We start from the raw sequence: 21,686 nt of genomic DNA, 5'->3' as shown, positions 1-21,686 counted from the left end.
AGAATTTCATGTTGCAAAGTTCAGCATGTATGAATCAACAACCTAACCTTGGATGTGAAAGATATGTCACATTTACCACTTAAATCACATTAAATTTAACTTTGAGTTCTGATTCCACTGGACTTGTCAGAAAATTCCACCCCAATTATTATTAGGGCTCCCTCCATGTGTCGGTTATTTACTGCTGTGTAACAAACCACCCCAGCACGTACAGGCCTACAACAGCAACCATTCTCGCTCTCATGAACCTGCCATTTGGACAAAGCTCAGCAGGGACAGCTTGTGTCTGCTTCATTTGGTGGCAAGTGGGGCAGCGTGACTGGGGGCTGGAGAATTTGCTTGCAAGATGACTCACTTCTCTGGCTGCCCAGTTGGTGCCAGCTGCTGCTGGGAGTTCAGCGGTCTGTGGGTTGGAGGTCTCAGACCCTCTCCATGTGGGCTTCTCCGTGGGCCATTTGTCTTTTTTCATGGCATGGCACTAGGTTCCAAGATCAAGCAACTCAAGGAGCCAGACAGAAGCTATATCAACTTTTATGACTTAATCCTTGGAAGTCACAAAGTGCCATTCTGTTTTCGCCACAATTCCTCCCAGATTCAGCAGGAGGAGAAACAATGGGAGGAGAGCTATCACGGCAACCATCACTGGAAAATACAATCTGCCACTCCCCTAACCGAAAAGTTACATGAAGGTTCAAGAGTCTTTAAAAAGCCAGACACTGGCCAGCTCTCTCCAAACACTGGCCAGAGGAGCCATTGCTCTGATGTGCATGAACCAAGCCCATGTTGTGTTTTTAGAGTCTGGGACTTCTGGGTTTTTTTACTTTTGTGAGTCAAAGGTCATGGCAACATAGCCTAGAGGTTCCAAACAAGCACAGACTCGGAAGCCAGATTCCCAGCTCCATCACTTACAGGCTGTACGACTCAGAGCCTCCATTTCATCTGTGAAGTTGGAACAGGTTTACGAAGATTAAATGAGCTAATATTTATAAAATGCTTTGTTTTATAAATACTTGGTTCATAGGAAGTTTTATTAAATTGTCCAGCCAAGAATTACTGAGCACTTACTGTACACTAGGTACCAAATAAAATAGAGCCAAGAGCCCCCTGGTGGGTACTCTTGGGCAGGGAGTACTTGATGATATTACTTCAATTCTCGAGTGTGGCAGATTATATTTCATAGGATGGTCATATCAATTTATATCTCATCTCACACGTTCTTCTTACAATGTGGCACTGACCCGTTTTTTTTTTTTTTAATTTCTTTATTGATTAAGGTGTCACATATTTGTCCTCATCCCCCCATTCCCATCCCACCCCTCTCCCCACGCATGCCCCAATCCCCTGTTGAACTTAACCGTTGGATAGGCTTATATGCATGCATACAGGTCCTTTGGTTGAACTCTCCCCCTCCCCCCACCCTCCCCCTACCCTCCCCTATCCTCCCTCTGAGGCCCGATAGTCCGATCGATGCCTCCTTGCTTCTGGTTCTGTTCTTGTTCCTCAGTCTATGTTGTTCATCATTTCCCCTAGATGAGCGAGATCATATGTCACTAGATATATACTAATAAGAACTGAATGTGAGACGAGCAATAATATTTATGCTGACAGGCAAATGAATCAATCTGTAGCGAGCTTCCCCCTGGACCAACAGTTCTTTTGAGACCCAATTTCGATGTCCAGTAGTTCCTTATGTGTACATGTCAGCACTGACCCCTCAGCTCTGGATGGTGGACAAATGGTGGTAATGGAGGTCCGACTCCCTCTGGTTTGGTCTCGGCCGAACCCAGGGGCACGGCGTCACCCGGACTAAGGGGCACGTGGCCTCACCCATACCCAAGGGGCGCGTGGTCTCACCCGGGCCTGGGACCCAGCCTCACCTGGATGGATCCAGGAGCGCACGGCCTCACCCGGACCCAGGATCTGGCTTCACCCGTACCCAGGGACGCTTGGCCTCTCCCAGACCCAGGGGCACGTGGCCTCACCCGGGCTTAGTTGCACAAGGCCTCACCTGGATCCAGGGACACATGGTCTCTCCCGGACCCAGGGACGCTTGGCCTCTCCCAGACCCAGGGGCACGTGTCCTCACCCGGGCCTAGGTTCACGAGACCTCACCCGGATCCAGGGACACATGGTCTCACCCAGACCCAGGAACGTTTGGCCACTCCCAGACCCAGGGCCACTTGGGCTCACCCGGGCCTAGGTGCATGAGGCCTCACCCAGATCCAGGGACACATGGTCTCACCCGGACCCAGGGACGCTTAGCCTCTCCCAGACCCAGGGGCACGTGGCCTCACCCGGGCCTAGGTGCACGAGGCCTCATCCGGATCCAGGGACACATGGTCTCACCCGGACCCAGGGACGCTTGGCCTCTCCCAGACCCAGGGCCACTTGGGCTCACCCGGGCCTAGGTGCACGAGGCCTCACCCAGATCCAGGGACACATGGTCTCACCCGGACCCAGGGACGCTTAGCCTCTCCCAGACCCAGGGGCACGTGGCCTCACCCGGGCCTAGGTGCACGAGGCCTCACCCGGATCCAGGGACACATGGTCTCACCCGGACCCAGGGACGCTTGGCCTCTCCCATACCCAGGGCCACTTGGGATCACCCAGGCCTAGGTGCACGAGGCCTCATCCGGATCCAGGGACGCATGGTCTCACCCGGACCCAGGGACGCTTGGCCTCTCCCAGACCCAGGGGCACGTGGCCTCACCCGGGCCTAGGTGCACGAGGCCTCACCCGGATCCAGGGACACATGGTCTCACCCGGACCCAGGGATGCTTGGCCTCTCCCAGACCCAGGGCCACTTGGGCTCACCCGGGCCTAGGTGCACGAGGCCTCACCCGGATCCAGGGACACATGGTCTCACCCGGACCCAGTGACCCGTTTTCATCAAGGGGTGGGGTGTGTTCCTTCCCCTTAAACCTGTGCAGACCTTTGTATCGGCCTTGACCAATAGCATATGGCAGACAGAGTGCAACTTCTAAGGTTTGGTCATAAAAGGCATCGCAGCTTCCACCTTGGTCTCTTGGATCACAAGATCAGGGGAATCTAGGTGCCATGCCATGAGGACACTTCCCAAAGCTTGTGCTTAGATGTTTGAGATCGACCTGCTCTTCTGCTGGACTGTCAACCTCCTGGCAGCAGGGCGATTGTGCACTTCATGGCCATTGGGCCTGCAGCACCCAGCACAACACCCGACCCCTGAATGAATGAACACTGAAGTAGATGGAAGTGGGTGGAGGGAGAGGGTGCTTGGGTTGAGGCTGGATATGCCACCCACCTTTCCACTGGAGACACCCCATCCAATTCAAGACAGTCTAAATGCCCCCTCCTCAAGCGAGCCTCGCCATCACCTGCAGACCAGGTTAGGCCCCTCTTTTATACTTTCTTTCAGCTCCGCGTACTTTGCCTTAACAACCTATATCAGAATGATAGCTATTTGTGGACTCACCTATTTAGGTGTCACCTTGCTCATCTGGAATATAAAGCTCTGGCCCTAGCCGGTTTGGCTCAGTGGATAGGGCATCAGCCTTCGGACCAAAGGGTCCCAGGTTTAATTCTGGTCAAGGGCATGTTCCTTGGTTGCAGGCTCCTCCCCAGCCCGGGGCCTGTCAGGGCTCATGAAGGAGGCAACCAATTGATGACTCTCTCACATTGATGTTTCTCTCTGTCTTTCCCTCTCTCTCCTACTCTCCCTAAAAACCAATGGAAAAAATATACTCGGGTGAGGATTAACAACAACAAATAAATAAATAATTAAAGCTCTGTCCTTGGGACTCCAAATGACAGGCAGTTGTCCTCCACAAGGTATTATTATTCCCACTCCACAGAAGGGTACCTTGGAGCACAAAGAAATCAAGCAGAAGGTAGTTTAGCCACTAGATGACCAAGTCAAGATTTGAACCCACATGAGCTGATCCCAAAGGCTGTGCTCATAACGACTGAGCCACAGAGCCTCACTGTGTATCTCTACGGGGAAAGTCCAGATCTATCTTGCTGACCAATATATCCCAGTGCCAGTCTGGCACAGAAAATACACAGTCAATCCCCATATTTGTGGATTCCGCGTTTGCAAATTGGCCTACTGGCTACAATTTATTTTTAACTCCAAGTCAACCCTCATGTGGGGACTGAAGAAAATCGGGTGGCCTAACATGCGTGCTCCCAGCTGAAGTGGGAAAAAGTGATGCTCTGTCTTCTTATTTCTGCTCTTGTACTACAAACAACTGTCCTTTTGCAGTCTATTTAATGCCACGTTTTCTGCGTTTTTGTCTTTTTGTTGGTAATTTTGCAGTTTAAAATGGCCCCAAGCTTAAGCACTGTGTAATGTTCCTAAGCACAGGAGGCTACAACATGCCTTATGGAGAAAATGCATGTTAGCTAAGCTTCATTCAGGCCTGAGGTACAGTGTTGTCCCTGAGTGTAATGTTAATGAATCAACAATATATTCAACTAGGGGCCCAGTGCACAAATTCGTGCACCTTGAAAGCACCTGTGGTCCGCGAGGCTGCCGGTAGGCACAGGGGTGGGTCTCAGTCCATCCTCCACACCCCCACCAGGCCCCTCCCACTGTGCCCCCCCCCTCCGTACCCTATCTGCCGGCAGCCCCGCTCCCACTGCTGCCACTCCCACATGCTGATAGCACCAGCCCCACTTGCACCCACTGATGGCGTGGAGCGATTGGGGCCAGTGCCAGCAGCGGGTGTGAGCCGGGCTCGCGCCATCAGCAGGTGTGAGTGGCGGCTGCTGCCCCTATTGCCCCTCAGGTGCAGGGGGAGGTGGAGAAGCCCTCAGGAGCAATCAGGGCCGGCAGCTGCTGCTCCCACCCACTGATGGTGCTAAGTGATCAGGCCCAGCAGCAGGTGCGAGCGCTGGGTGGGACTGCGGTGCATGGGAGCAAAGAATTTTCAGTAACCACCAGAGGCTCTCCCCAATGACAGCAACCGGCACCCCGCCTTGGTCTGGCGCCCCTGCTCACCTGCTCCACCATCCTGCTGTGGCCAACGCCTGCCATGTTCCTCGCACACCCCCTGGTGGTCAGTGCACATCATAGCGACCAGTTGTTCAGTTGTTCAGTTGTTCCTCTGTTTGGTCTATTTGCATATTAGCCTTTTGTTATGTAGGATAAGGTGCCTTTAAACAGATACACACACAAAACAAGGTTACATATTGATCGGCTGATGAAAAAAATTGTGACTAAGGCTCACAGGAACCTAGCCCTGTACTTTCCCTAGGGCAGTGTTTCAGTGCTCACTAATTCACTGTTCACGGAGACTTGATAGAACATAACTACCACAAATAACCAGGATCTACTGTGTGGGTCAACTAGTGGCTACATGAGCACATGGCTGGCAGGCTGAGGCAGATGGGAGGGCAGAGGTGAGAAACGTGCCACGGGCTTGGCCTCATCTCCCTGTCCTCTCCCTCAGGGATCAGAGTCACCGAGGTGGACTGGCAGTGGCCAAGGAATGGTGCTGCCCACCACACCCAGGAGTACCCCGGCCCCGAGCTGGTGGTTCGCAGGGGCCAGATGTTCACCTTCACGCTGGAGCTGAACTGTCCCCTGGACAGCAAGGACACCCTCATCTTCACGGTGGAGACAGGTAACTGGCTCACAGCAGCTTCCACTGGCCCACGGTCACAAACACTTGTCTTGTGACCAGTGACCTGAGACCCTGTAGTCGTCAGCCCAGACGTGGGGGCAAACAAATCCCGGTAGGGGGGCTGAGCCCTGGATCCTGGAAGTTTTTGATGACAGCTTTCTGGGGATGGCTGGGAGGAGCTGCACCAGGCAGTGGGATAGACAAGATGACAACTCTGGAATCCTGAGGACACCAAGGATTCTGGAAGGTACAAGAAGTCAGCAGGCACCTTTGGAGCCCACGCCCTTCTTTCCTGGCCAGACAAAAGGCAGACTTGGGTCTCGAAGGGGCCCGTCACTTTCCCTTTGATCCAAGAGGTGGGTGGGAGCCGGGACAGCTGAGTACCCCATTCTGCCAAGGGCCCAGGCTTGTCTCGGGCAGGCTCTTCCCCGCAGCAGTGTCCCAGCAGCTCCGGGAGGGAAGGCTGCACGGCCAGGCCCCAGGCCCGCGGCTTTCCCGCTTTTCCGGAGCTGGATTTCCTGGGGTGCCTGGGTCTCCTGAGTGCCTCTCCTCTCCTCCAGGGCCCCAGGCTTCTGAGGCTCTCGGCACCAAATCCGTGTTCCCGACGTCGGAGCTGGAGGTGGGAAATGCCTGGACGGCCGTGAGGGCAGCTCAGAAGGGGAGCACAGTGACCATCCATGTCACCAGCCCTCCCGATGCCGTCATTGGCCGCTACCGGCTGAGCGCCAGGCTCGCCTCTCGCCGCAAACAGAGTGACCGGAAGCTGGGCGAGTTTGTTCTCCTTTTCAACCCCTGGTGCCCAGGTAGGAGCTGCCAAGTCCGAGGCACAAGCTTTCCTGGGAGTTGTCCTAGAGGAGGGCTTGCCCTTAGAGAGAGCCTGGGAGGCGGGTCAGTGGCTAGGGAGGCCCATGCCAAGAGCTTGGTGAGAGCCAGGCCCAGGTGGAGGTGGGCCCTGGGCAGAGGAACCTGGTAGCAGGTGCTCCACAGGAGCCTGTGCCGGGGGGACAGGAATCGGTGGTTTCTGGGCGCAGAGGCCAGTGGGCAGCGATGGGGCCTGAGGCGGGAGCGGCCCAGGAGCGGGTAAGAGCTGGGCTTTAGCCATCAGACAGCGTTGGTTCGGTCCCAGCTCTCCTGTTGCTTCTCTCTCTCTGAGTCTCAGTTTTCTCATCTGTAATCCTATATAATAAAAGCCTAATATGCAAATTGTCCCCTTGCTCAGGAGTTTACCTGGAGTTTGACCAGAGGGTGGGCCCGGCGGCCGCAGTGGCAGCAGGCGGCCAGGGAAAGGGAGGCGCCCCGGCCAGCAGCCGCTAGGGACCCTGCCCATGCACGAATATCGTGCACTGGGCCTCTAGTATGGGAATAACAGCCTACCTCTAAGGGTTAGGGTGAGAATTCATAGCACTAATTCTTGTAATGTACAAAGCACATTATAAGGGGCTCTGGGGTCAGTATTCTTATTAGTATTTAAGAAATATGAGGCTGCTGTCGGCACCAGTAGGGTCAGCCAAGGACATGAGGGCTCCTAAAATCCTTCAGTCTTAGGCTGGGTTGGGGTTGCTCCCTGCCTGGGAGAGATCGCCAGGTGGAATGGAGCTTGGCTTCCCGACAGCCCGGGAGCCCAGCAAGCCCCTCTCCTGCCAGCCAGCCTCCCGGCACCTCCTGCAGCTGGTCCCTGCTGAGCCCCTTTGCCCTCTGCTTTCCAGAGGATGACGTGTTTCTGGCCTCAGAGGAGGAGAGACAGGAGTACGTGCTCAATGACAGCGGCATCATCTTCCGAGGCGTGGAGAAGCGCATCCGAGCCCAAGGCTGGAACTTCGGGCAGGTCTCCAGGGGCACAGGCCACAAGGGGGACGTGGGCCAGGGCACGCGAAAACTCATCCCAGGAGCCCTTTCTCCCAGGGGGGACAAGCTGTCCGACTCCTAGAGCAAATTCCTTCCTTCACTCATTCATCCGTATTAGTTGTGTCCGGGCCTGCGCCGGGCCCTGGGGAAGGCACTCGGAAACAGAACGGTCAGTTCTGCTACAGAAAGCTACATAGCTTCGAACAAGGGCTCTCAGTCTCAAGCCCGCGCCAGCATCACGTGGAGGGCTGATGGCTGGGCGCCACCCCCAGAGCGGCTGACTCAGGAAGGGGTGGGGAGGGGGCGATTTGCATTTCTAACGAGTTCCCACGTGAAGCCATTGCTGCAGGTCTGGGCCACAGCTGAGAGCCTCTGGCTTAGATAAATAGTTACGGTCCCGGGCGATGGGCAGAGGAAAGTCGAGGTGGGAGCAGAGGGCGTTCAGAAGAGCATGAAAGGAAACGCCACTGCAGGGCTTGTGGGAGGCCACGTGGTGTGAACGGGGCTGGTGTCCACAGCTGGGCAGGACCCTGACGGGCAGAGGGAAGAGCAGGCAGGGCAGCAGGAGGGGAAGTCGGAGGGTACCGAGGTTGTGCTGCCCAGCCAGGAGAGGGGTGGCAGGCAAGGGAAGGACCTCGACTGCGGGCTGAGGAGTGGGTGTGGAAAGCATTTGGGGTCAGGGGCTGGGCGGGGATGATACCCTTCTCGGCATCCACTTCTTCGAGTCATGTGGGAAAGTGAGGGTTCCCAGACCCTCCAAATTTTCCAAGCCTGGACATTTTCATTTGTATGCAAAAACCTCCCAGTGTTTCAATGAATTCGCCCAGTTTGCCAATTAAGTCAAATGTAGTTGAAAAAAATCATAAAAGCCATACGAGGATGCCAGTGGGGTGGATGTGACTGCGGAGCCACAAGTGTACACTATTGACTTCGGGTTCTGGGGAGCCACGGGGGCTACTGAGCAGGGGAGGACATGATTAGGGCTGAGCTTCTGGTTCCCGGATGACTATTGAGGAGGGTTTCTGAGTCTTGGGGATGCTCTGTGGGGCCCTGGGAGGGGTGGGGGGTAGTTACTGGGAGGCAAACTCCCCTGCACAACACAAATGACTGACTGGGTGAGGTCGTGGGAGGGTCTGGAATATGGTTGAGGCTCTGGCTCTAAGCACAGCCTCTCTGGGGACAGTTTGAGGAGGACATCCTGAACATTTGCCTCTCCATCCTGGACCGGAGCCCCAGTCACCAAAACGACCCAGCCACCGATGTGTCCTGCCGCCACGACCCCGTCTACGTCACCAGGATCATCAGCGCCATGGTGAGGAGCCCCATCATCCCCGCCATCCCCGCCCACCTCTTGGTTTAATTCTCGACTGCTGCCTAGCAAACCACCCGAAACTCAGGCGTGTAAAACAGCCGTTTATTATGCTCACAATTTTGCAGATCAGGGACTTGGGCAGACAGGGCACCGTGCGGATGGCTTGTCTCTGCTCCAAGATGCTTGGGCAGGGGGTGTCTGAGTGGCTGCAGATGTCTGGGATGCACTGATGGGACCATCTATCTGGGGCTTGGTTCTGGCGGCCAGTGTCCTCTGGCAGCCCTTGGTCTCTCCCCTGCCGCGCCTGCCGGAACTGGGCCGTGAAGATGGCTTGTTCACTTTCCCAGCTGGCGCTGGGATGGGGTCGTGGGAAGAGCTGGGGCTGGCCAGTCATCGCTCTGTCTCTCCACGTGGCTGGGTTGGGCTTCCTCGGAGCACGGAAGTCTCAGGGTAATCAGGCATGGCACCTGGCTTCTCCGCACCTGATTGTTCCAGAAAGAGGAAGTCGGAGCTGCCGGTGGCACAAGCGCCTGGGCCTGGAAACCGGCACCGCATCACTTCCACCATAGGCCTTGGCAAAGCAGTCACAGCAGCGGGATTCGGGGAGAGGGTACACAGACTCCCTCCGGGGGGAGGGCTGCCATCTTTAACCCATTCCACACCAGTCCTCCCTCCTCAAAAGAAGGCCTTGTAGCTCTCTCTGAGAGAAAGCGAATGTTAGACCAGGGGGTGGGTATCGTGATTGCCAATGGACAAAGCTGCTTTTCTCATATTTGGTACTCAGTCCCCCAAGACCTCAGGGAGATGTTGGAGCTCAGGGACTCCACAGCAGGGACCAGTCCTGACAGGAGAGCACTAGGGCCCTGGGGCACGAGTCCTGAACTCCTTTTACTCACTTGCTGGGTGACCAGGGCAAGTCCCTTAACCTCTCTGAATCTCTCTCTCTCTCTCTCTCTCTTTTTTTTATCTGAACACAAAAGTAAAATAATAGAACCTACTTAAAGCAGGTTGATATAGCGTGCCCAACGCTTTAGAGGCGTGCCTGGCACCCGGGAAGCATTTATTGAATGTTAGCCGACTCCATAATTCTTATTCGACCAACAGTTCCCCAAATCACACCATTTAAAACAGGAAATGCTCTAAGACTGTAGATGATTTCCTACAATAGAGTAACCCGATGGGAGGTCACTGAACGTAGTAAATGGTAGCGAAACGTAGAAATTTTAAGACAGTAAAATTTTCAGACAATTTAAAAGCAAGGGGTGACCCCAAATGACTGGGTGGTCCAAAGCTGGGGGTGATTTTCCAATGGTGAGGCTGCTGAAGCGGGGAGCCCTGCCTGGTGGTGGACCCATCCGTCTGTGCAGGTGAACAGCAACAACGACCGGGGCGTGGTTCAAGGCCAGTGGCAGGGCAAGTACGGCGGCGGCACCAGCCCACTGCACTGGCGTGGCAGCGTGGCCATTCTGCACAAGTGGTTCAAGGGCAGGTTCAAGCCCGTCAAATACGGCCAGTGTTGGGTCTTCGCTGGAGTCATGTGCACAGGTACTCCAAAATTAGGCCAGTTCTCTCATTTACATTTATTTGCATATATCTTTTCTCTCCTCTCCCTTCCCCCGCCCCCCCCCCCCCAAAAAAGACCCAGTCTTTCTTTACTGGTGAAGGGGAAATAGAAGTCTGGTTAATGAAGAAAGAAAGCAGATAGTTCATTTACGTGACTGTGGATCATTTATTTGGCCGAAGGAGTCCCACCTCCCTCTGCCTGGAACTCATTGAGTGCCTTTGGGCAAATCCTGTGGCCCCACGGCCTCCGTCCCCTCGGGATTCCAAAGGCTGTTACATGGCTTCCATGGTCCTGCCAGCCTTGGAGCCTGTCCATTCAAAAGTGGGGGAGGGGGCAGTAGTATCCCCAGAAGTCCCCTGACAGAAGGTAGAGGAGATGGCGGTGTTTGTGCGGGTGGAGACAGGAGTCCCGGCCCTGACAAAGTAGACAAAGAGGAGCCTGTGGTCAGAAATGAGGGGGGCAGCAAGCTGGGGGAGCCAGACCCCACCCCAGTGCAGGGTCCTGGCCTGCTCCTGGAGCCTCACCAGCCCCCGCCTTTTCAGTCCTTAGGTGCTTGGGGATCGCCACACGGGTTGTGTCCAACTTTAACTCGGCCCATGACACAGACAGGAACCTGAGTGTGGACAAATACGTGGACTCCTTCGGGCGGACCCTGGAGGACCTGACGGAAGACAGCATGTGGTGGGTCCCAGGCCCGCTGGGTCCCAGGGGCTCCCTGAGGCAGTCCCCAATCTGGAGCCCAACTCTCCTGAGTTGAGCCAGTTCTGGGAGGAGTGAGAGGCACCCTGTGTGTGTGTGTGTGGGGGGGGGGGGGGTCCTAGGCAGGGTGACTCTGCTGAGATGCAGGAGTCTTTGGACACGTGACTCGGAGGTCACGAGGGGGCTCAAGGTCTGACTGCCTCGAACCCCTGGTCCTCCCGTCTGTGGGACAAAGCCCTCCCCAGAGTCCTGTGACTATTAAATTTTTTAAAATAGGAAACGCATTCCTGAGCTTTGAAATTCCAAAGGTACAAAATGGGCCACAGTGGTAAGTCTCCCTCCCACCCAGGCCCGGCCTCCCTGTCCTCCCCCCGGAGGCAGCACTGTGATTAGCTTCTCCCATCTCTTCCCAGAGTCTCTGCAGACACAGGAACATGCACGTAGTGAGTGTCCTTACATACCTGCTTTTTAATATTGGCAGCTTTGTGTGATTAGGCAGACCTCGTTTTATTGCACGTTTTATCTATTGAGCTTCGCTTTATTGCACTTCACAGATGTATTTTTGACAAATTGAAGGCAAGACCCCTCCTCCCATAAGCAAAAAAAAAAAAAATAAAGAATCAGAACTCGTTTATTGTAATACCTCGCTTTATTGCGGTGGTCTGGACCCGAACCCAAAACATCTTCCAGATCTGCCTGTGCTATCATCTTGCGTTTACATGTAACAACTTTATATCAGTACACGCAAGGTTTTCTTATTACTTGTAGTGTGTAAAATAATGTCACACTAGTGTATGCGAGGCCCAGTTCTGAGTGCTACATATATACTAACTCACGTATTCCTCCAAAGAACCTTGTGAGCTAGAGAGTATTATTATCTCTATTTTGCAGATGAGGAGCCTGAGCACAGAGAGGTTAGGTAACTTGTCTAAGGCCGTACAGCTAGTGAGTGGACCAGCAGGGGTGTGCACCTGGTCTGCCTTTCGGTTATAGGGGAACAATCGTCGTTTGTCTAACCATCTCACATGGATGGACCCAACGGTTGCCTTTTATAAACAAGGCTTCAGTGAACAACCTCGCCCGAATGTTCATACGTATACGAGGTGTCACACAAGTCAACTTTCTAAAGAGCAGAGGAAACCAGGAAGAACATACAACCCAGAGCACAGACAGCCTTGGCAACCCTGGCCTTCGAATGTCCTCGCCCCGCCAGGGAGTATGCCCAGGAGCCCTTCCCCCACCCTTCTCCTGCCTCACATCCCCCGCCTCTCTTCTCCCCTTTCCTTCTCTTTTTGCTTCTCTTCGCTCCCTGTCCCCACAGGAGCACCACACAAAGGAACAGACCTGCTTTTGGATGTTGGAGCCTCTGTCACATGCAGGCTATCACTGTCCTCCTGCTTGCCCCCAGGTGCTTATCAAGATGTCTTCCCAAAGACCGTGACCTACCAAACAAGGGTTCGGAGGCAGCTGTAAAGATGCCACGTTGGACCAACTAGGTTTCTCTCCGCTGCTTCCTTACTGTGTGACCCTGGTCACCTTCCCTCGTCTCACAGTCTCATCTTTAACGTAGGAAACTTAAAATAAAACCTGAGCTCCTTGCCAAAGCCTACAGAACTCTGCATAATCTGAACCCTACTCGCACCCCATGCTTGCTGTAGCCCAGAGATACTTACATACTTTCTGTTCCTTGGACACACTAAAGCTTTTTCTTGTCTCGAGAGCCTTTGCACATGCTGTTCCTCCTGCCTGGAACACTGTTCCCTTCCCTCCTCCCATGGCTACTTCTTTCTCCTTTAAGTCTCATCTCCGATGTCATTTACCTACAGTTGGTCTCCAGCAGTTATGCTCTATCTCAGGCCCCTCTTTTCACAGCATTTATTGTTCTTTGCATTTGTTTTTATTTATCTGCTTACTTAATTTGGCCTATCTCCCCATCTGTCTCCTTTGTTAGAACGTAAGCTGCATGAGAGCAAGGATCTTCTGTCTTATTTGCAGTTGTATTTCTAGTACCTTAAACAACAGGTTCTTGATACACACACACACACACACACACACACACACACACACACACACACACGGTACGTTCTCATCAGTCCAGTTGAATGAATGGTTCACAAGATTCTGCCACAGCATTCTTGCAGAGTACCAGCCCAGGGATGGCTCCCTCTAGGAACTTCCCCTCACATGGGCCTCTGTGCTCACTGTAGGCCACCCTGCCCCCTCCTCTCTCTGTGGCAGGAATTTCCATGTCTGGAATGAGAGCTGGTTTGCCCGGCAGGACCTGGGCCCCTCTTACAATGGCTGGCAGGTTCTGGATGCCACCCCCCAGGAGGAGAGCGAAGGTATGGGCTCAGCCGGGTGGGTCCCAGACACCGGCTTTTCCTCACCCGTGCTGCTCACCCCTACCCGTCCTGCCCAGGTGTGTTCCGGTGCGGCCCGGCCTCAGTCACTGCCATCCGTGAGGGCGACGTGCACCTGGCCCACGACGGCCCCTTTGTGTTTGCGGAGGTGAATGCAGACTACATCACCTGGCTCTGGAATGAGGATGACAGCAGGGAACGTGTGTATTCAGACACCAAGAAGATTGGGAGGTGCATCAGCACCAAGGCCGTGGGCAGCGACTCCCGCGTGGACATCACGGGCCTCTACAAGTATCCAGAGGGTAAGGGCAGCAAGGTGGCCTCCATCTGCCTCCCCGATGACCCGACCTCTGCAGAGGGACAACCGTGGGTGGCAGGGCCAGGCCCTTTCCCGGATGTTCTGGTGGTGGTAGCATCCTTCAGCACTGTCTCTGTGCTTTGAGCCAAGTGCCTATAGCTTCTATTAATAGCTTCCTCTGTTTTCTACGATTTCCCACATCTAATGATAATAGCTACATGTCCTTGAACACTTACCATGTGCCAAGCACTGTATGAGCCATGTTCACATATAATAATAATTACTATAAACATAGTGATGATAGTAGTAGATTTTTTTTAACTTGAACATCTAGGATACTTAGCACTAGGGCCCAGTTCAAAATTAATAATCCTATATAATAAAAGCCTAGGTGGCATCACGCCCTCGCGTGACACCCTCGCATGACATCATCGCAAGATGGCTGCCACAAAATGGTTGCACACACAGCAGAGGTGAGGCCTGGTGGCCACTCCATGCGGTGAGGCCTGGGGGTCCCACAGCTCTGCACGGCGCCGAGGAGGCAGGTGCCGGTGTCTCTGCCACCTCGCATGGAGGAGGCGGGTCCCGGCAGAGGAGGCGGGTTGCGGCAGGGGAGGGCAGTTGTGGGCGATCAGGCCCCAGCAGAGGAGGACAGTTGTGGGCAATCAGGCCCCAGTAGGGGAGGGCAGTTGAGGGCAATCAGGCCGGCAGGGGAGTGCAATTGGGGGCGATCAGGCCAGTAGGGGAGGGCAGTTGGGGGTGATCAGGCCCTGGCAGGGGAGCAGTTAGGGGGTGATCAGGCTGGAAGGCAGAAGCAGTTAGGGGCAATCAGGAAGGCAGGCAGGCGAGCAGTTAGGAGCCAGCAGTCCCGGATTGTGTGAGGGATCCCACATTGGAGAGGTACAGGCCGGGTTAAGGGACACCCCCCCCCCCCATGCACAAATCTCATGCACCAGGCCTCTAGTAATAATAATGACAATAAACAGCAGGGGCTGTTTATCACCTGCCAAAGCCTATGCCATGGTCACTAACCTGTGCTCTCTCTCTCCTTCTCTCTCTAAAAAAAAAAAAAAAATAGCCCTAGCCAGTTTGGATCAGTGGATAGAGCCTGCAGACTGAAGGGTCCCAGGTTCGATTCCGGTCAGGGGCACATGCCTGGGTTGCAGGCTCCATCTCCCCGCTGGGGGCATGCAGGAGGCAGCCAATCTAGTGATTCTCTGTCATCATTGATGTTTCTATCTCTCTCCCTTTCCCTTCCTCTCTGAAATCTATAAAAAATACATTAAAAAAAAACAATAAATAAATTTTTTAAAGTTATTTAAATAGCCCAGAACCAAACAGAGTGCATATGGCTGAGGTCTGCATATGGCTCTTGGGCTGCCAATGTGAGACCTCCAGCAGCCGTGGGAAATTAAAGTGAAGAGAGGGCGGGTGGTTTTGCCTGGAGAAGCGGGGAAATGAGAAAAGGTGGGCCTGGATCTGAGAGGTGCGATGCCCCGCAGGGTCCCGGAAGGAGCGGCAGGTGTACAGCAAGGCCGTGAGGAAGCTGTTCGGAGTGGAAGCCTCTGGGAGGAGGGCCCGGGTCCGCAGGGGCGGCGGCCGCGGTCTCTGGCGCGATGACCTCCTAGAGCCCGCCACCAAGCCCAGCATCACGGGCAAGTTCAAGGTGCTGGAGCCGCCCATGCTGGGCCACGACCTAAAGCTGGCCCTGAGCTTGACCAACCTCACCTCCCGGGCCCAGCGGGTCCGAGTCAACCTGAGCTGTGCCACCATCCTCTACACCCGCCGGCCGGTGGCCGAGATCCTGCGGGAGTCCCACCCAGTGCGGCTGGGGCCCGAAGAAGGTAAGACCTCCGTCTGGTGGGACCTGGCCAGCCCAACCCCTTTTCCAGGAGGGTTGGGGCGGGGCTGGACTTCCCATAATCCTACATTCATTCCCAGGAAAGAAGAGGGTATTCCTAGCAGTGGCTCAGTGCCTTGCCTCTGGTCTGTTCTTTCCAGATGAGAAAACTAAGGCTCAGAGGGGCTAACTAATGAGAATAGTAATAAAAGTCCACAATCATCTGGTGGCAAACTGACCTAATGGTGAGAGGATTTATAGTCTCTATTTAACAAATTAGTATAAATATTTACATGCCGAATAAACACCTGTTGGGGGCATTTCATACCCCCTGGAATATGATTATGTCACCTTCTCCGGCCCAGGTGCCCTGCATGAGACGGGTAGGTGAGTGAGAGATGTTTATTAAGTGCTTACACGTGCCAGGCCCTGTCCTGCGAATTCAACTCACACCCAGAAAGGTGAACTCACAAGTCCAAGGTCACACAATCAGTCTGTGTAGAGGCAGGACTCACAGCAGTCTAAGAGCCCACAGCAAAAGCCAGGGCACATTGCACAGCTGGCCCGGTTGCCTGACTGCAGGCCTTGGAGAGGTGGGTGCGGTAAGCCCACACGGACTGTGCTTAACGTGCCTAACGGTACCTTTGCCTGAAATGCACCCTTGATATTTTGAACCAAAACATCGTCCTTTTGAAGTTTTTTGCACAATTTTAAGTTACTTTATTCTAACTGCTTTTAAATATATGTATTTCAAGGATTTTTTTCATAATCTTTACACATAGCACTTCATCTATGATTTACTAAACGTATGCCATTTGATTATTCTTTCTCTTTTTCCTACTCTCTCTCCCTCCCTACCTCTGTCTTTCTCTCCCTCTTTCTGTCTTTATCTATCTCTTCACATACCTTCTGAACTCTAAGGATTCAATTAAACAAAGAAACTGTTGCTCTGGGCCAGTTTCTGGTGAGTGAAACTTGTGTACCTTGACAAGGCGTGAAAACATATGAAGGAGGTGTCATTTAATTTTCACAAAATCTAAATCACACTTTATAATGAAATATTAATTAACCTATACTTTCTCCTGGCTTTTAGCAATTTTTTTTCATATTGAAAGTAATACACAGTCATTAATGACTGAGAAAGATCACCTATGATCCTGCCACCCACCTACAAATGAACATATTTTCCTTGCAAATTTTTAGTGCCTGTTTGCTTTCTGAAAAACATAGTTTTAATTATATTGCAAATACTCATTGGTGCTCTTTACACTTTACATTGTAATTTAAATTTTTATAAGCCTTTCATTAACATCATTTTAATAGATGTGTAATCTGTAAAAATATATGGTGATGTATTTTATCATTTTCCCTCTTTTGGGTAGTTATCAGCTTATTGCTATTTAAAAATACAAACACTAACATAAACAACTTGGTGCAAAAAAAAAACCAAAAAACCTTTTTCTCACCTGAATTTTTTATTATTTTGTTAGAATACATTCACAAACATGGAATTACTGAGCTAAATGGTATGTCTATTAAAGTATAAAATGTATTAACATTTATCATTTTTTGATTCGTGGACATTTTTAGCAGTTTTAGATTTACAGAAAATTTGAATAGAAAGTACAGAGAGATTCCATATACCCCCTCACCACCTCCCATCTTTCCCTATTATTCACATCTTGCTTTAGTGTGGAACATTTGTTATAATTGATGAGCTAATATTGATACAATATTTATAACTGAAGTCCATAGTTTACATTAGGGTCCACTGTATACAGTCTATAGGTTTTGACAAATGTATAAATGACATGTATTCTCCACTGGAATGTCACACAGAATAGTTTCACTGCCCTAAAATTGCAAGTTTGTGTGTTTTTTTTACCAACTCATTCTTCCCTCCCTCTCCTTGAACCCCTGGCAACCAGTGATCTGTTTACTGTCTCCATAGTTTTGCCTTTTTGAGAATGTCCTACAGTTGGAATCATAGAGCCTTTTCAAATTGGCTTCTTTCACTTAGAAACATCTACTTAAGATTCCCCCGTGTGTGTGTGTGTGTGTGTGTGTGTGTGTGTGTGTGTGTGTGTGTGGTAGCTAATTTCTTTTTAGTGCTGAATAATATTCCATATATGGATACTAGAGGCCTGATGCACGAAAATTTGTGTAAGAGTAGGCCTTCCTTCCCCTGGCTGCCAGCACCAGCTTCCCTCTGGCACCCAGGACCCGGGCTTCCCTCCTCCGGCCGCCGGCAGGCACCCAGGACCCAGGCTGGCTTCCCTTCCACCCCAGCTTCATCAGGAAGGACGTCCAGAATGACATCTGGTCTCATTAGCATATTACCCTTTTATTATTATAGATACCACAGTTGATTTATCCATTCACCTACTGAAGGGCAGGCTTCTTGGCTGCTTCCAAGTTTTAGCAACTATGAAGAAAGCTGCTATAAACATCTGTGTGCAGGTTTTTGCGTGGACAGTTTTCAACTCTTTGGGGTAAATACCAAGGAGTGTGATTGTTGGATGGTATAAGAGTATGTGTAGTTTTCTAAGAAACGGCCAAACTGTCTTTCAAAATGGCTGTGCCATTTTGCATTTCCACTAGCAATGAGCAAGAGTTCCTGCTGCTCTACATTCCCTCCAACACTTGGTGTTGTCAATACTTTGGATTTTTGCCATTCTAATAGGTGTGTAGTAGTATCTCACTGTTGTTTTCATTTGCAGTGCCTTAATGATTTAGGATGTTGAGCATCTTTTCATATGTATCTGTATAGCTTCTTTGGTGAGGTGTCTGTTCAGATCTTTTGCCCATTTTTTTATTGTGTTGCTCATTTTCTTATTGTTGACTTTAAGGGTACCTGGTATATTTTGGATAGCAATCCTTGATCAGATATATCTTTTTTTTAAATATATTTTCTTAATTTTTTACAGAGAGGAAGGGAGAGGGATAGAGAGTTAGAAACATCAATGAGAGAGAAACATCAATCAGCTGCCTCCTGCACACCCCCTCCTGGGGATGTGCCCGCAACCAAGGTACATGCCCTTGACCTGAATGGAACCTGGGACCCTCCAGTCCGCAGGCCGATGCTCTATCCACTGAGCCAAACCAGTTAGGGCTATCAGATATATCTTTTGCAAATACTTTCTCCCAGTCTGTGGCTTATCTTCTCATTCTCTCAACAGTGTCTTTCACAGAGCAGAATTTTATAATTTTAATGAAGTCCAACTTGTCAATTTTTTCTTTCATGGATTGTGCCTTTAGTGTTGTATCTAAAAAGTCACCACTATACCCAAGATCTCTAGGTTTTCTCCTAGGAATTTTATAGTTTTGCATTTTACACTTAATCTTATGATTTATTTTGAGCTCATTTTTGTAAAGAATATAAATCTGTGTCTACATTTATTTATGTTTGTTTATTTATTTGTATTTGAATGTCCAGTTATTTCAGCATTATGTTTTTTAAAAACTATAATTTCTTCATTTACTTCCTTTGTGACTCTATTTATGTGGCTCTATTTCTGGACTATCTATTCTGTTCCATTGATGTAGTTGTCTGCTCTTTACCAGTACCATACTGTTTTGATTACTGTAGCTTTTAGTGAACCTTGAAGTCAAGTAGTACTGGTCTTTTGATCTTATTTTCCTTCAATATTATTTTGACTCTTCTGATCTTTTGCCTCTCCACATAAATTTTAGAATCAGTTTTTCAATATCCATGAAATAACTTACTGGGATTTTGATAGGATTGCCTTAAATATAGATCAAGTTGGGAAGAACTGACATCTCGATAATATTGGGTCTTCCTATCCATGAACATAGACTATCTCTCCATTTATTTATTTGTTTGACTTGTTTCATCAAAGTTTTGTTCTTTCCTCATATAGATCTTGTACATATTTTGTCAGATTAATGCCCAAGTATTTCATTTTGGGGATGCTAGTGTAAATGGTATTGTGTTTTTAATTTCAAATCTCACTTCATTGCTGGTTTATAGGAAAGTGATTGTATATTGATCATATATCCTGTGACCTTGGTGTAATCACCTATTAGTTCCAGGATTTTTTGTTGTTGTTATTTTAAATCCTGTACATAGATGATTGTGTCATCTGTGAAAAGTTTTCTTTCTTCCTTCCTAATCTGTATGCTTTTTATTTCCTTTTCTTGTTTTATTGCCTTAGCTGGCACATTCAGTACAATGTTAAAAAGGGGTGACGAGAGTGGACATCCTTTCCTTGTTCCTAACCTGAGTGGGAAAGCTTTGAGTTTCTCACCATAAAGTTTGCTGTCAGCTGTAGGTATTTTGTAAATGCTCCTTATCAAAGTTCTCAGGGAACAGAGAGTGTGAGCCAAGTTCAAGCCTTTAAGGACCTTTTCCACAGGTTTAACACTCTGGGGAGGAAGGAAACGGAAATAAAGAAAGCAGTGACATTAGAAAGGTAGAGGATGATAGGGTCTGGAACAAACTGGGAAGGACATGGTACACCTAAATAATAATTATATATGTATGTCAAAAAAAATAGCCCAAATATGACTGACAGTCAGATATGGCCTGTGGTAATCTATACTCACAAGAAAAGAATACATAGATAGTGTGTTTGTGGCTGGTGAGAGAGACAGAGATAGCCAGGACCAGAGGAGCTTAGAAGGCAGAGAGCACAAGATCACTGGGTGGGGTTATCAGTGAAGGTTTTTCATTATTGGTGGGGCTGGTTAGGACTGGGCCTTACTGGAGAGGGAGGATTTGGAGAACTGTAAGGAAATTGGCCTCCTCCCTTGATTGGAAGCTTGAGACAGGTCTTTGGTCTCCCTCTTCTCTGCACCTAGCACATAGCAGGTGCTTAATAAGCAGTGAGTGAATTCCTGATGGGATGAATGATTGATGAACTGAGAGATTTCCATCTGGAATGACTAGGGAAAGTTTAAAGACATTTCCAGGAACTCTTAGAGAGACAATCTGATGTCATGGTAGCTGACTGGCCTGAATTTGAATTCCAACTCATCTTAGCTCCTTGATTCACTTACCAGGTGACAATGGACAAGAAATTATCCTCTCTGAGCCTTAGGTTTCTTCATCTGCAAACTGATAATGATTATGCCTGCTTCCGGTTGGTTGCAAGGACCAGAAAGAGTTTAACTATGAATTGAACATTCCCCTCCTCTTTCTGGGTCCCGTTGAAAAAGAACATTGGATTCCCAACTCCCACCTCTGCTTTCCCTTCCAGAGAAAAAGATCCCAATCACAATATCTTACTCTCAATATAAGGAAGACCTGACAGAGGACAAGAAGATCCTGTTGGCTGCCATGTGCCTTGTCACCAAAGGAGAGAAGCTACTGGTAGAAAAGGACATTACTCTGGAGGACTTCATCACCATCAAGGTGACCCCTGTCTGCATCCACCACCCTGTTCCTGGCCAAGCTGAGGGAGGAAATCAGAGGCTGGAGGGTGTGTGTGTGTGTGTGTGTGTGTGTGTGTGTGTGTGTGTGTGTGTATGCTTTTGGCTCTGGCTTCAACTCTCAAGGGTAGGAGAAATGGCATGGATGCAGGGGGATGGATATAATGATGGAGCTAGGTAACTGGGTGTGTGAAAGCAAGGGGTAGAGATGATCTTGCCCCATCCTCTGACCCACCAGGACCATGGGTTTTCCTGGGGAAATGAGGATGAGAAGGGATGATTTTATGGGTATTGCCCCTCCAGGTGCTGGGCCGGGCCATGGTGGGGGTAGCAGTTGTAGTGGAAGTGCTGGTGGTCAACCCCCTCTTGGAGAAAGTAGAAGACTGTATGCTGATGGTGGAGGGCAGTGGCCTTCTCCAGGGACAGCTCAGCATCGAGTAAGTGCCAGCCTGGGGAGGGTGGAAGTGTGGGGGGAGGGCTTCCATTCTTATAAGATGGGCTGTAGAGAAGCTGCTAATGTGACCTTGATCTTGAGGTTTCTGGAGAGCCACGGACTGGCAGGACAGCTCAGTAATGGGAGAGGGCTGATGGTCTGCTTTTCTCCTTTTCCCTTTCCCCAGTGTACCCAGCCTGGAGCCCCAGGAGAGGGCCTTGGTCCAGTTCAACATCACCCCCTCCAAGAGTGGCCTAAGGCAGCTGCAGGTGGACTTTGTCAGCTCCCAGTTCTCAGACATCAAGGGCTTTGTGATCATCCACGTGGCCACAGCCAAGTGA

The 21,686-nt window shown here is 50.7% G+C and overlaps 1 protein-coding gene across 1 annotated transcript; it reads left to right on the top strand.

The window, feature by feature from the left end:
* Nucleotides 1-4,353: 4,353 nt before the first annotated feature.
* Nucleotides 4,354-21,686, top strand: TGM6 (transglutaminase 6). Its single transcript, XM_054724267.1, has 13 exons — nt 4,354-4,375; nt 5,430-5,603; nt 6,164-6,406; nt 7,310-7,428; nt 8,632-8,760; nt 10,128-10,305; nt 10,867-11,005; nt 13,262-13,365; nt 13,443-13,685; nt 15,184-15,525; nt 20,741-20,895; nt 21,216-21,349; nt 21,533-21,686. Exons 1-13 carry the CDS (start codon nt 4,354-4,356, stop codon nt 21,684-21,686), a joined length of 2,136 nt encoding a protein of 711 aa, XP_054580242.1.

This window comes from Eptesicus fuscus, chromosome 12 (genome assembly GCF_027574615.1).
Source record: "Eptesicus fuscus isolate TK198812 chromosome 12, DD_ASM_mEF_20220401, whole genome shotgun sequence".
NCBI classification, from domain to species: Eukaryota; Metazoa; Chordata; class Mammalia; order Chiroptera; family Vespertilionidae; genus Eptesicus; species Eptesicus fuscus.
Note: the sequence above shows the minus strand (reverse complement) of the source record. Positions and strands in the feature narration are given on the sequence as shown.

Coding starts and splice junctions, on each gene's coding strand:
- TGM6 (XM_054724267.1), top strand. CDS start 4,354: ATGCCTTATGGAGAAAATGCAT. Junction 7,429..8,631: donor AAGGCTGGAACTTCGGGCAG/GTCTCCAGGGGC, acceptor CTCTGGGGACAG/TTTGAGGAGGACATCCTGAA. Junction 15,526..20,740: donor GCGGCTGGGGCCCGAAGAAG/GTAAGACCTCCG, acceptor TTTCCCTTCCAG/AGAAAAAGATCCCAATCACA.